This window comes from Thermobia domestica, chromosome 2 (assembly GCF_964235325.1).
Source record: "Thermobia domestica chromosome 2, izTheDome1.hap1.1, whole genome shotgun sequence".
NCBI classification, from domain to species: Eukaryota; Metazoa; Arthropoda; class Insecta; order Zygentoma; family Lepismatidae; genus Thermobia; species Thermobia domestica.
Window position 1 is genome coordinate 43,359,189 of NC_137455.1, and position 15,392 is coordinate 43,374,580.

Below are 15,392 nucleotides of genomic sequence, written 5' to 3' on the forward strand. Positions count from 1 at the left end.
TCAGTCAACATTCATGGCGGAAACGAAAGTAGCCAATCAGAAGATGTCCGAAACGAGAGTAACCAATCAGACGTGCTGATGCTCGCTCATTGCTTGCCTTCATAGAGTTAATAGGATGAATATACATATGGGGAGATCCTCTATTTTACAACATCCTTGGCTGTAATGTTATAATAGAGAAGGAAAACAACAATCATTTTAAATATTTTTCATAAATACGCCACTTTCAGCAGTATTGCAAACTTGCAAACTTTATGGATGTTTATCATATCTCCGGAACTTTTTGAGATGTGGAAGTGTTGCAAACGCAAAATAATTTGTATTTACACTCATGTTCAAAATTATTGTCGCATGTCTATAAATATGTTGTAGGAATATAATTTGATAACGAATTCGCCCGGTATTTTTTATAATGTTAGTATGTGTATAATCGGCAAGGCAAATTTCATGTCAAAAAGAGCAGTAAATAACAACAATAAAGAGAAAATAAAATTTTCTTGTCCATTTAGCAAAATTTTGTTTTATTCATTGTAATTTTCGTATTTATAATTCTTTTCGTATAATATTTACCACAAATATACATTTCTCGATTATACACATAGTATCAGTATGAAAAGTACCCTGCAAAATCATTATCAAATTATATTATTACAAGAAGACAGTTATAGATATACGACAATAATTTTGGACATGAGTGTACATTGCAAACTATAAAAGTAACTAGATATGATACTTATCTAAGCATGTTTTCGAAATAAAACCTTTAGAAAAATAATAAATTTTCCACACCTTGTAACTTCGTTTCTATTTGTCCAAAACACGTGATATCACTACCATAGTATCTAACGATAAGGTACTTTGGAAGTGCATTGCATTGTTCATTTTTGCCGTACTGCAAGTGTCGTAAAGGCTTCCAAACTTTTGATGTTTGTGATCCTTAATTTGCAACACTGAATAATAAATGTGGCATTTATTGTTTCTCTCATAACTTGTGACTTTTGTTCTAGTTTTTTTTAGAATGTTACAAATTTCCAAAAAATTAAGTTTTAATTATATATTTCAACTCGTATTGCTTCATTTCAGCCGAAAATTCGACATAAAACGTGGTACATAAATATTTTGAGACGAGACAACATAATCTCGAGACGAGGTAAGAAAGTCTTAGTTGTCTCGTGCGCACCATTACAGGTAGCAATGACTTTGTTCGGCATGGTTATCTTTAACCTTTACAAGACGGGGCTCGCAGGGCTTTAAATTCTACATAGCGGAGGGTTTGTAGTGGCAATAGAAATTAAAAAGTCCCATGAGTAATGTGTTACTGATCCGTCAAAACTGATTAACAGCTATGAGTAACATGTTACTTATTAGCCTTGTAAAGGATAATTGGGTAATTCCAACTTATTTCACGTGATATTAAATAAAATGCAGTTTCCACATTGGGATACTTCATATACTAGTGGAAATGATAGGTTGAGAAATCTTTGAGAAAAAGACCATAAGTTTACCGAGAAATAGCCAAAGAGTAACATGTTGGTTATCAAAAAGACAAATTATTATTATTCTAGAAAAAAAAAATGTCTTTAAGCAGAATGAAATTCACTTACGACCAGTTGTTTCTGCGATAATGATCCTTCGATATCCTTCAATCATATTATTAATTTAAAATAATTACAATATATTTACAAACTAAATAAATAAATCAAATCAGCATTACGTACAAGATGCTCCAATTTATAAACAAAGATATTTTTATTAATTTGAAACTGTTATGGTACTGTGTAAAAATAGGTTACACTTCCAATCAAAGACTTTTGTAATTACTTAATACTAATGAAAAACCATAATTTCTCAAGGAGTACAAAATGCACTCAAAAGTCAGTAGTTCTTTAAATCTTCTTGCCTATATTTCAGTATTTGGAAAAGATCTAATAGCTATTGTTTTGCCTATATTTCAGTATTTGGAAAAGGTCTAATAGTTATTGTTTTGCCCAATTCAATGCCAAGCAAGAGAATAATAGAAAAATCATAGAGAAAATATTAGATTACTATAGAGAGAAGCCATGTTACATTATAATCACTATTTTTAAAAAAACAATGTTATACTGGAAAATTGTTTCCATATTGCATTACAATAGCGGATCCAACGCCTTTGGTGAAACCGGAACTAGCAAGAATCTAACACCATTTCAGGTTTCAATACTGATCCTCATAGAAGCAAAACTATAAAGAAAGCATCGAATGGTATGTTTGGTATCAATTTAGAGTGCCATTTCCGGATATATATATATATATATATATATATATATATATATATATATATATATATATATATATATATATATATATATATAATTTTCATCGAAAGTAGTAGAACCTAACACATAAATAATTGATTTCTTAGATTAAGGTCCAACAATTATCTTCCCACACTAAGAGGACCTGATGACGAATGTATATGAAATGATGGAATGAAATAAAGTGTAAGAAAACGGAGAGAACACCAAGAAAACTCTGCATAAAATGTTTGTCCACAATAAAGCCCACTTTCCGCAAGCGGGGATTGAACCATGTAACGCGCAAAGCAGAAATCTGTTCTCTACCACTGAGACACCATGGCGGCAACTGTTTCAATATTAATAAAAACAGAATGAAAATCGGTAAAAAATAAGGAGAAAGTTCACATAGATAACGCATCTCAAGAATACTGCCATTATCACTTTGTTTACTGCCATTGTCACTTTGTTTGAACCATTAGAGATTTTAATCTACTGAAACGTTTGGTTTAAATTATGGATGGGCAAAACCGGTTTTAATAAAAACCGGAAACTGGTTTCTAGAAAACTGAAACCCGAAAAAAAACATTTCGGTTTTCTTCAAAACCAGTTTCGGTTTCACCGAAACTGGTCTCGGTGAAAGCGTTTGGAAAACACATAAAATTATTTCTGTGGAAACGGAATCGGTTTCCGGAGAACAACGAAACACTATTTTGCCAAGAAATAGAACAAATTTTGAAAAAAAAAACGAAACCGGTTTTGAAGAAAACCGAAACCGGACCCGTTGGAAGACCGATAACCGGTTTCGGTAAAACCGAACCGGGTTTGAATAAAACCGAAACCGGTTTTGGTGAAAAACCGAACCGTTTTTTGGAGAAAACCGAAAACCGAAGTTTTTTGTCCACCACTAGTTTAAATATTAATCATTATAAGTCAAAAACAATAATAAATGCCGGGTAATATTTCTTGTACGAATTTAGAATCCTAAAATAAGCTCAATCAATCAACCGAAAACAGAAATTATAGAAATACATCCTCCCGGTTTTAATATTGTTTTTTTTTGAAAAAAAAACAGAAATAACGGTTAGTTATAGGGATCATCTGTTATAATTTTTGTACATTAAAAATATTCTTTTTTGATATAGGTGTAGCATCCAAAAGGTAGGTTTCATCTTCCTCTTTATTCACCTATTCAAATCAGAACTTGTTAACCTATCGAATTCTTTTGAATGTTATTCATTATATATTGCAAGTCTACTGCATATCTATATTGTGAAAAGAAACTCGCTTTGGAAACGTATATGTACAATATTATGAGTATTTATTACAAATATCACTAAATTACTTATTTAAATTAATCCTGAGAATTGTTTCGCCAATCTTGAATATCAGCGTGGTTACTGTTAAACAAATGAAAGATTCTTAACTTCACAGTATGCTATGCTTCTTTCTTCTCCCAGTGCAAGTTGAAATTCTCTTAGACTTTCTCAAGATCAGGGTAACGCTTAATTCTATCAACTAGACTCATCTTCGTAATATTAAAATCCCTTAAAATTAATTTCGTTCATCACAAAACTAGAAAGTATGAGACAGGTGGTTAAGAAAATAATAAAAACACATGGAGTTGGAAACATAATAGATGTCTGGGTTGGTGTCAGTGTGATAGGGCAAACTTTGCACTACGCGAAGAGCAGTTTAACGGTAGTGTGTAGTGAAGTGAGCAGATGGTGATAGTGTCTTCGTCTTGGCGGGAGCTCATATGCCTCGGATCTCACGTTCAGCTACAGGTCTCATAGTATAACCTCACTGCTGAACGGAACGCTAAACGCTAACTTAACTAACCAACGAATCAAGTTTTTTCTATTATTTTGGTAACCTGCATCAAACATGGTTAAGTATTACGTTCTAATCATTTAAATTTAAAGTTGGTATTCGATTATTATGGTCCAGACAGATTAGATTCAGTTATTGTTAAAGCAATTTTTTGAAGAATTTCGGACGTTTTAGAACTTTGCCTTTTCACTTCTACGTCACATCACTTCGTAGGATTTCTTTTTCTTTGTCAGTTGAAGTTGATAAGAAAAACACTTTTAGCTTTTCCTTCTCTACGTTAGACAATTGCTTATTTTAAGTATTCATTAATCTCTTCTAAATCTTTGAAAATTTATTAGGAAGTAACATAAATGAATTTTTCGATATGCATAAACATAGGTAAGAAATAATAATGTATATACTTAAGTGTACTTTTTCTTTTACATTTTCCTTTAAATTTAAAGTTGCGCAGAGTGTAAGTAACATTCAATCAAATTCGGTTAAGGTCGAGTTAGGATAAAACTGTCATGCTGTTTGTTCATACAATTCCGTAATACTGGCTTGAACAACGTTGAATGTCAATGGAAAATTTAAAAACTTAAAAATACCATGTGAATTTTCAGTATTGTAGTACTGACCACAATCAGTATAAAAGAATTCAGTGAGTCACGATATAAAGTATTGAATTCGAACTATGGGAGTCTCCCCGGTGAATCGAGTTAGGAGATGTCGAATAAAAATGCGACAGTAGAGTCATTTAGCCAACAATAAGATTCTGCTAAGTGTATTGGAGTTCTCAGATAATATTTTGAAAATGCTATTCAATAATCACTTGCGAACAGGAAGCTTATGCTAAGTTTATTTGAGATCTTAGATAATGTTTTGAAAATAATGTTTAATAACCCTCAGATTAACAATAAGAAAGATAGCATTAATGATGATAAGATCTAAAGGAGTTCATTTGGAACTTGTCTTGTACCACATTTCATTAAGGAGATTTTACGAATTAGTGACCTTCCTGGCCATATGTATATTTATTTAACATGAGCCATTACCTAGAGTCATTTGCATTTAATTACAAATGAAGGTTGTTGGATTGATTATGAATAATGTTATAGGGTTACTTCTATCTGATCTTATCCTAAACACAATTGTTTGAATAACATGAATGAAAGGAAGTAGGTGTTTACTCCCATGTCAATCCAAGAATTGATAACTCTTCTAGTGACAGATTTTCTATACTTCAGAATGTAATTCAGTCATAGAAACAAGACATAACGTAAGTTCTTAAGAAAATAGTACTCTTGACAATTACCATATTTAATTACGTTTCTAGTTTTCAGACAATGTAAAGACGTAAATATTTATAACAAATTGCTTGTGGAAGGTAAGACAATACGTGTAATTTTGCAAAATATATTTCATATTTCACAATTATTTTCAATGATCTTAAAATATTCGTTACGGAAGTCTCTATGTCTGTTTGTGTGTATGTTCCTGTTATTTGCGAATTTTTAAATTTTGAGTCCTCCATTCGATAGAGCATCAAAATCATCCGAAAGAAGAGTTGGAATTTTTCGCATCCTTCTTACTATTCCCGACACATTGGACAAAAATCTCCGATTTCAGGAGATTTAAGGAACCATATCTCGCGAATCGTAACTCGTACAGAGATGATATTCGTGTTGATCAATTCCAATATTGATTAAATACCAATTCCAGTTTTATTGAATAATTATTGTGCCTATCAAATAAATCTAATATACATATAATTCAAATAAATTTCGAAAAAAAATCAATTCTTAAATTCGTTTTGGCAATGCTGTTCCAGCATTTTCAACTGCTTAAATAAATGCATATTTTACTGGAAAATTAAAGGCTTATTTGTTTGACAAAAACTTATGAAGAAAAGCTTTGTACGCCAGAGTGAAACATTTTGGTCAACTTTGTCAAGATCCATCGAAATCCGTAGTTTTACGTCCCTCGATTATGTCTTTTAGGCTAAAGAAAACAAATGATAAACATAAATGAATGAATATGAAATAATTGGTGCAAGATAATATGGGAGAAAACGGAAGAATCCTTATATAACCGACTAAGAGAAAATGTCCAACACAAAGTAAGATGGCCTGGAATCGAACTAAGGACCTCTCGTTTCAGAGCTGAGCATTTTACTACTAAGCTATCGTTCCTTCTATCAACATTTCCGTTCCATTTCTCGTTCTAATGAGCACTAACTATGTGTAGTAAATCAATAAAAATGTTTTGTAACATTTCGTGTTAGGTTAGAAACTATAATCGATTTCTTAATAATACTAACACCCCATACTCAATAAAGGAAGTGGGTGTTCCTTCCTAGGAAACACACGCCATTAATACAAACAGGCACTCAAAGAAATATATCGCCAACCATAAATTACTCTTATAATTCTAATACAAATTAATAACACAATTTAATATAAATAAGGGTTTTTCAATTTAAAGTTTCACTACGTCGTTGACTTCCAGCGGCATAAGTAATACGTATACGTATATCTTTTACTTGCCATATCAACACTATTGGTGAGTAGGGCCCTAGTTTGATCTCCTGCAAAGTAAATTAACGGTGGACAACATTGTGTTCGTGGGGTTTTCACAGGGCATTTCCGTTTCCTCCCACATTTTCATACTATGATTTTTTTCAATATCATTCAGTTCCCTTAATCATCCATCTCCCTTAGCCTAATGGTGGACTTTTAATTAAAAAGACTAACAACTTGTCTTACAAGAAATGTTTCCCAACTGTGAAATAGTTTTAAAAAGATCTGAAGAAAGAATAGCAAACCACTGTACATGTGTAACATTCTGCAACGTTGCAGATGTTAATGTTCATAAGTAATAAAATTAAGACACATACACACACACAAAAAAAAAAATATTTGAGAAACGTGGATCCGGATAATAATATAATGAGTGTAGTAAATTCCATTATTATTTCATAATGAATTCCAATAAATTTTAATGCACTTAGGAAATCTATAAGACGTTACATTATTATTATACGATACACAGACGTATAAAGCGTTATAATCAATGCGATAGGTATTGCAGTGCTTCTACCACGATAAGCCTATGCTTTTTTCACTTTGAACTACTTCGTTTTTACTTTATGAGCAATTCATCAGATTAATATATACAAGATAACTTGATAACGGGTACAACTATATTGTATATTTATTTTGTAATTTCTTCTATTTTTATATCTTGGTTTTGGGCAACGGTGCTTAAAAGTACACAATCTGTTGTGTAGAAGAAGAAGAAGAAAAGAATTTTGATGTTGTTGATTCTAAATATAAAGAAATGAGATTTAATCTTAGTAGCTGGAAATATATGTTGATTTTATATGTATAATTGGTACTCTTAGTTACCAAAACAGCAGATAGTTGTTTATGTAAAAAGTTGCTGTGACAACCGAAAAGAAAAAGTATAATTAATTGAGTTTTGAGAATAGAAGGTAATAGTGATTCAATGTGGGGTGTCTGATTTTATATCATTCAATCGTGTTGACATATTTCAAAATTTTACACGAACATGGGCTGGAAAGTAACGTGTAAAATAATCATAATAATAAGCTATAATCGTTACATTTTAGATAGTAGTTGCCTATACGTTACACGCGGAATAAAATGTATATCTAGTATGTAGCAACTTAACATTTTGAGAGTAGTTTCAAGAGACGTATTGATCCAACCTTGATCAATAAATGAAAAACATATTAGAAAAATATATATATATATATTTTTAAATGAAAGTAATTCCAAATAGAACTATACTAACCTCAATTACATATATATGTAAAGTGACTAAATACTGATATCAGATAACAATATTACATTTTAATAATTAAATTTCAGAAATATTTTCAATGGAATGATTTCGAAACTAGAGGAAGTCATGGATTTCATGTAAAACATTTCAAGCACAACGAAAGTATATCAAAGTGGATTAAACTACATAATAATAGATATATTGCAAAATAATGAAATTTATCTTATAATATGGTTGTTTTCTGTATGCACATTTAACAAATCTTTATATACCTGTGAATTATTTATTTTTTGGTATTAGCAAGTACATCCATGAAAAATTGATATACGTTCAGATGGGTCATTGAAGATTTTTTAAAATTATTTTTTTTAGTTGGAAAACATTTCTTGTTAGAACTACGACTAGTAACTTGCGTTGTATCCCTAGTTCACTTCAGACATTTGATTTCTTAGCAGTTACAATGATCCTTTTGTGGAACTAGCATTTATATGATCCTATATATGATAACTATTAACATTATTGATAATGATTGGAACTGAAACACATTGATAAAAGTAACCAAGAAAGTTTTGTCGCTTTTTCACCCACCACCTTCTAACATCGATTTGTCACCTAAGACGTCCTGTAAGATCACAAATAGTCTCCATCAGCATCAATGACCCTGTGCCAACGTTCTTAAAGCCCATGGATTCCATCAAAGTAGAACTTGGTTGGCCGTGAAGAGAAGAAGGTATAAAGTGCATTTTGCACATCTATTAGGGATTTGAACTGACGTCCTTTAAAATGATTGTCCAAGGAATAGAACAAATGATAAGCAGACGGTGCAATGTCCGAAGAATATGGCGGATGCAATATTGTTTCGCATCTAAGGCGTAGAATGGCATCCCGGGTCATCCTAGCCACGTGGGGCTTAGCGTTGTTCTGTAACAGAGGAAACCTTTGAGATTCAGAAGTGCTGGCTCCAGAGTTTTGAGTTTCTCTTGAACACGGCTCAGCTGCTAACAGTACACAGTTGCATTGATGCTCTGACCAGCTGGTAACAGTTCTCGATGAACGATGCCGCGACCAGTCCACTACTCATCACATGTCAACTCCCTGTCCAGAAATGGCTTGTTCCTCAGACGAGACAGCAAAGAAACACAGGTGTCTGCTCGCGTTTGCCTTCTGGCCTGGAGTCAAATCATGTGGGACCCATCGATCCAACTTGTAGTGCTTCCCAAGTTGATGGAGGTGCTGTCGAATGGTTTCTCCATTCACACTAAATTGTAGTCACAGTCCCTCACATGTCTGGCCACTGTTTAACTCAATTCCTGCAAGAAGACCTTCATTTTGTACATGTGTTAGTCTTCCGGCACGTGAAGCGTCTTCGGGAGTTTCGTCACTGTCATTAAACCTGTTAAACACCGCTGCAATGTCCACGTAGTCACTACACCCTCACCAGAGGCCTGTCATATCTTCTGTCCCGCTGCAGCGGTGTTTGACCCCAGTTTGAACTCGTACAGCATTCACGCCCTTATGACTCTTTGTGGAGGTCCCATGTTCGCTTTGTCCTTGCAGTTCACAGTGTAACTGAACTACCACAACCATGTAGTATGTACGATATACCCACACCAACAACTGACCTTCGCCCTATCTCTATTCGCATTCAACTCAAGGTGTGAGGGCAATTGAACACAGACCTCCACAAAAAGCGACAAAACTTTCTTGGTTCCATTTATATTTCCTAAACGAAATTGTTTTAATCCATGAACCAAGTTAGATTTATATGTATATGTATATCTTTTGATGCAGATATTAACCTTTTAAAACCATTTATGTATTGTTTGTGAAACAATATAATCGGTAGGAACTCGAAATCCTCGTTTCAATATCCAATGTCATGTAAAATAGTGAAAAAAGGATTCTTTTGTAGAATCAATACAGTAATGTATTAGACCACGATTTTCTAAAACGTTTGTGTAATAAGCTACATTCAATAAATATATTTAAACTATTTTCTGTTCTGTGTTTATATGCACATATATGAAGTATGTGATGTAATAGGTACTTACTAATTAAATGTGTACACTCAATCTATTAACATATCCTTATTCTTTCCAGGATTTCTTCCAGCGTTTTTCTTTACTAGTATGGTTTTGAGCTACATTACGTATACAAATTTGACCATACTAATTACGTTCTTCATAATATCAGACTGTTTAAGGAGTAATCAATTTCATCGCAATGTTCTCAATATTCTATTAAGAACGTTACTAGTTGAAGATCTAGGCGGCAAGAAGGGATGTATTATGGTACTGCAAGATGTTGATGTTAATGTAGGCGATATTTTTACACGTTTTAATTCAAATGACTATTTTTCTGTGATATACCAAAACCTTCAAATCTCGTATTTAAATGGAAACACTTATGAAGGAATTCTAGCTGCAATGGATTCAGGTTGCACTACATTCATTGTGATATCGTACAACGTGTGGGAAGTGTTATATATGATATATTTGGCTAGAGAGAGAAGCATTCAGAGAAGTCAAAAACAATACATATTGATACCTCAAACGAAGAGCCAGTGTGTTTTAAATGTAACTAGTTATTCATGGATGAAATATTTGCCGTATACTTACTTAATAACCCCCACAAGTCAGGAGTGCTTGAGTAGATGTGAAGATTATAATATTCTAGTTCTCTCTTTAGGGAATGACCTAAAACCTGAAACATTTAAAGAAGCTTATATGTGGACGAAAGGTAAATTGAAAACTCAGAAAAATTTCGATCGTAACAAATTATTAAATTTAAGTGGTAAATCACTGAAATTACTCATGATCGATTATAGTCCTTACACAATTCTTTCCTTAGACAATTACGAAGGTATAGATTACAGAATAATGATGGAATTTGCAAATCAGCAAAATTTTAGTTGGTTTATTGATACGTTGGATACAGACCAGTGGGGAGATCCTTCAGATAACGAATCTGCTGGAACGTATCTTGGAATATTAAAGAGTTCTGAGTACGAGGGAGGAATACCAGTGGATTACATAACATACTCAAGAATACAATATTTTGACCTTAGCATATCTCATGTACCAGCTGGAGTAAATTTTCTTACACCTAAACCCAAACGCAAAATTTACTTGTGGTCAATCTTTTCACCTTTCTCAAAAACTGGATGGTGTAGTGTAGTATTATTTTTAATAATTAGCTCCCTCTTACTGTGTTACTTTTCGTCTCTTTACCATAATATAAATGAAGGTCAAATGCTGGGAAAGAGTCCCTACACAAAATATACTTATTCACTTCTAAATTCTGTAAGAATATTATTAGGTTATGGAGTTCCGAACTTCAAAACCTCTGTAAATAAACATTTAATAATATGGTTATATATGACTTCTACTCTCCTAATTACTGCATACAACTGTAACCTTGTATCTTTTATATCAGTACCTCGTTATGAAACTGCAATTGATACAGTAAACCAGTTAGTAAAATCCGAATTGCAGTGGGGAATTAATGATATGGCTTGGTTAGAACTTTTTGATGATGCAGATCCTGAATCTCCCATTGGAATTATAGCTGAAAAATTCATTTTATTAGAGGATATCGATGAGTTTAATAGATTGGCTAGAACTGGTGAAGTGACAGTAATCGTTGACGTATTATCTTCGGGACATATCTGCAGTGTTGATTTTCTTACCAAAGAAACTCTTCAAGAGTTAAACATGATGAAAGAAAATTTAATGATGTATCATCAGGCATTCGAATTTCATAAAGGAACTCCAATTTTATCTCAGTTTAATAAATTCATTAGTGCGCTTCGTGATTCAGGCATAATATTTTATCTTGAAGAAAGAATCATTGACGAATTTAGACCAAATGAATATTTATTACCTATTAGACGTGAACAAGAAAGTAAAAGGGAAGCCCTTCATGCTTTTACATTACAAGAAATTGGTGGTTCTTTTATTGTACTAATCTTTGGTTGCTGTATAGCGTGTATGGTTTTCTGTCTTGAACAATGTTCTAAATGGAAACTATACTGTAAAAGACCTTTCTGAAGTATCATAATATACTGATAATAAGTATTATTATTTCGCTTGAAGATAAGCGCTTCATGATTTGGAATACAATCTCTGTAAGTAATATATGTTATACTATTCATGTAAGTGGAGTCTAGGCACTAGTACGGATGGGATATCGAAGAGTCTGCCTACATACTGAAATATTCAAGTTTAGATAAAAAGCCCTTTCAAGATACATTCAGGATTCTATGATTATGACAGTTTTTCTTTTCTAATTTAGTACCTCCTTTCCATTTAATTCTGTCTGTATATACAATGTGTTTGTACAGTCCGCAGCAAAAACCTGCAACATGAGCATATAAGTTTATTGTGAAACGACAAAGTCTTTTGCTCCAAAAGAAGAGTGCAGGGGAGGACGCCGAGGTTTCTACTAGCGTGATTCGTGCCACATAGACGTTATGTTGATTCTCTGGGCTGTTAGGCGTAGTTTCACAATAAACTTACATGCTCATGTTGCAGGTCTTTTGCTGCGGACTGTACAATATTAATATATTAATTATAATAATTAGAATGTGATAATTAAAGAGTATTAGTGAGGTTAGTAAAACTTATAGAGACCTTCTATGCCAAAGGACGTAATTGGTCTAGTAACTAGTTTAATATTCTTGTTTAGCTTTATTTTTGCTCGTACTAAAATGTGTCTTGTAGACAATAACATATCAAGGGATTGAAAATATCCCGTGTATAGAAAAAATACAAAGATACTGTTAAATAAAGAAGGAAAGATAAAATTAATAACGGAACCAAGAATATATAAGTAGGTACGAAGTATTTTGTTGGAGAAGGAAACTATAAAGAAAAATATACAACAATTATGATCGTAGAATTACAAACCGTCATAAAAACGAATCTACAACAACAACTACTTATTAATAGCAACAATTTTAAATAGCCGATGAATTTATCATATACTGATATGGTTTAAATGGAAATGGAAGTAATTGGTCTATAGAATTCTTAAGAACAATTTAGCGACAGAGAGAGTTAATTATAATCTACTTCTTTGCAAATCTATTTATTTAACACATTCAGTATATGAAATTAGAATCTTTAGAAATGCTTGCAGTTTACCAACAGGCAGAAAATCTAAAAAGTAACACACTAGTGTACACAATTTGCGACTTACATATTTGGTAAACTAGTGGGAATCTATTACGTACCTTCAGATTGAAACAGAATGTTGGTTATTTTATACATAAGTTAAATAATTAATCGATACTTGGATTTAGTTACAAAACGACGAATTGAAGAAATGTATCAGAAGTATCAAATCAGCATTTGATACAGCGTCGGTATAACTACAATGAGATATGAAACCTTGGAAGTATTTGTATATTCATTGACAAAATAAGTATTCACATTTTAATTTCAAAAGTATTGATTTAAAAAGATTTTTCGTAGATATTACACCTGAAGTTACCAATAACAATAATTATTTTGGGTTTAACGGGAAACACTGTACATTTACCATGTTTACTCGTGAACAAATTGGGCAGTTTCAGGAACTACATTCAAATAATTAAACAGAACAACAACTAAAGCAAATACCTTTCTGGTCTTGTAAAACCAATTATAAGTTCATTCTCATGTTATAATCAAACCGTTTATTTAATTAACAGCATTTACAATACATTCGGTTATGCTATTTATACCTGAAGTGTGTACTCTTACACATATAACTAGTTATTGACGGTAATAAATTTGCATGAAGCGTTCATTACTTCATACACACAATGCTATCACATTCACTTCTACATAAAAATTGTTCCAAGGCATGGTACTTGATTTTCGTCATATTTTGCATACAGTATACAGGATTCAACTAACAAAATTAATTTACAATAACAACGATTAAGTAAAAAAAAATGCTTCTAGACATAACTACAGCGAAATGTGTTTGCAAGATCATTATCTTAAGCATGTTACATGACATAAATCCACTCATATATACACAATATGAAGCATGTAGTGACTCATACAACACGTAAATTACTCATAATTACAAGCTGTCATAGGATTAATTACACAAATAAAAAGATTTGAAATTAAAAACAATCATCGACCATAGCATAACAAATTGGACTACTTTAAGTTATTTGGAAATAAATGGTCGAAAACAACGAGTTCTCCAGATATTTCAATATAATTTAAACTCAGAAAATTTACAACGTATTATCAGGAGAGGTTAATGGAGTAGAAATAGTTTGAAATGAGGTTTAGACTATGATTTTCGGGCAGATAAAATATATCACAAAGCGCATTTTAAATAAAACACAAGACAAGGGATAAGGCTACGTAAATAGAAAATAATTAGTGTAATCGTTTGTACATTGGTCCTTCCGTCTTACGAAGAGAAGAAAAACCGAAAACAATTATTAACTGATACTGGTGATATAGTTTCTCATTTTGAAATTACTAATAGATTAATTAAATTTAATACATCCATATACAGCGTGAGGCATCTAAAAGTATCACCTGAAATACCGAAGAAACGAGAAACGCAGTTATATACGGTTTGTGGTAAACACAGGGGCGAACCAAGATAGAATTTTCAGAAGGGCAAAGTGATTTTTTGCCCCCCCTAGTCCTAGCCTATACCTCTTATATTGTTGCAAAGTGGTATATTCGATTTCACAAACACTGTTGAAATGAATGATTTGGCAAGAACTGTACACAGCGAAACAGTAACATCTCCTAGACACTACTTTCAACAAAGGCCGACAGTTTGACGCAACGGTGTCGTTTCTAAGAAATCAAAAGTAAGTGCTGTATATACAGCTTCCCTTCAACTACCACTTCAAAAGAATAACATATCTAAAATCCGATAACATTCATTGCCTGGGGAAAGTTCACAAAGAACATGGCCCGCTATAAACAATACCAACTCCCACTAGTACTATTTGTCGATACAGCCACTCTAGTACTATGAAACTCTCTTCTTCCATGGTGGAATGAAAAAAGGCAATGTAATTGACGCCACTTTACAAGAATATAAACAAAAAAAATCAGTAGAAAACATGTTATAAAATTTACTTTGTGGACAGTCACTCAGGTTAACCATCCCTTTGTCCGCCCCTTGGTAAACAGCAATACCAAATGGGGATCTTCAAACGGAGGAATAGTGTGGTAGAAAAAGTATCGACAAATGGGGCATCAAAATGAAGTGATTTTTAAAATGTAATGATAGAGAAAAACACAAATGACGTACCATGAAAGGGCACACGCGAAGAAATACAATGCCTTTTGTCTGATGTTTCTACTGCACATAGTAACGCAAATATGACCATGGGTATGGTTATAAACATTAAGATAATTGATCTACTTGTCTGCCAGTACTGCGGTACATATGCCATAAGAGATTGTCTGTTAGAGCAGTCCTTGACGTGGAGCAAATTGGAATTGCCGAGCCACGAGGTAATCGTAGTAG

General features: G+C 32.6%; 1 protein-coding gene across 1 annotated transcript; it reads left to right on the forward strand.

Annotated features, from left to right (window-relative positions):
• Positions 1 to 10,180: 10,180 nt before the first annotated feature.
• Positions 10,181 to 11,941, forward strand: LOC145678985 (glutamate receptor ionotropic, delta-1-like). Its single transcript, XM_081749587.1, has one exon. It carries the CDS (start codon positions 10,181 to 10,183, stop codon positions 11,939 to 11,941), a length of 1,761 nt encoding a protein of 586 aa, XP_081605713.1.
• Positions 11,942 to 15,392: the final 3,451 nt, after the last annotated feature.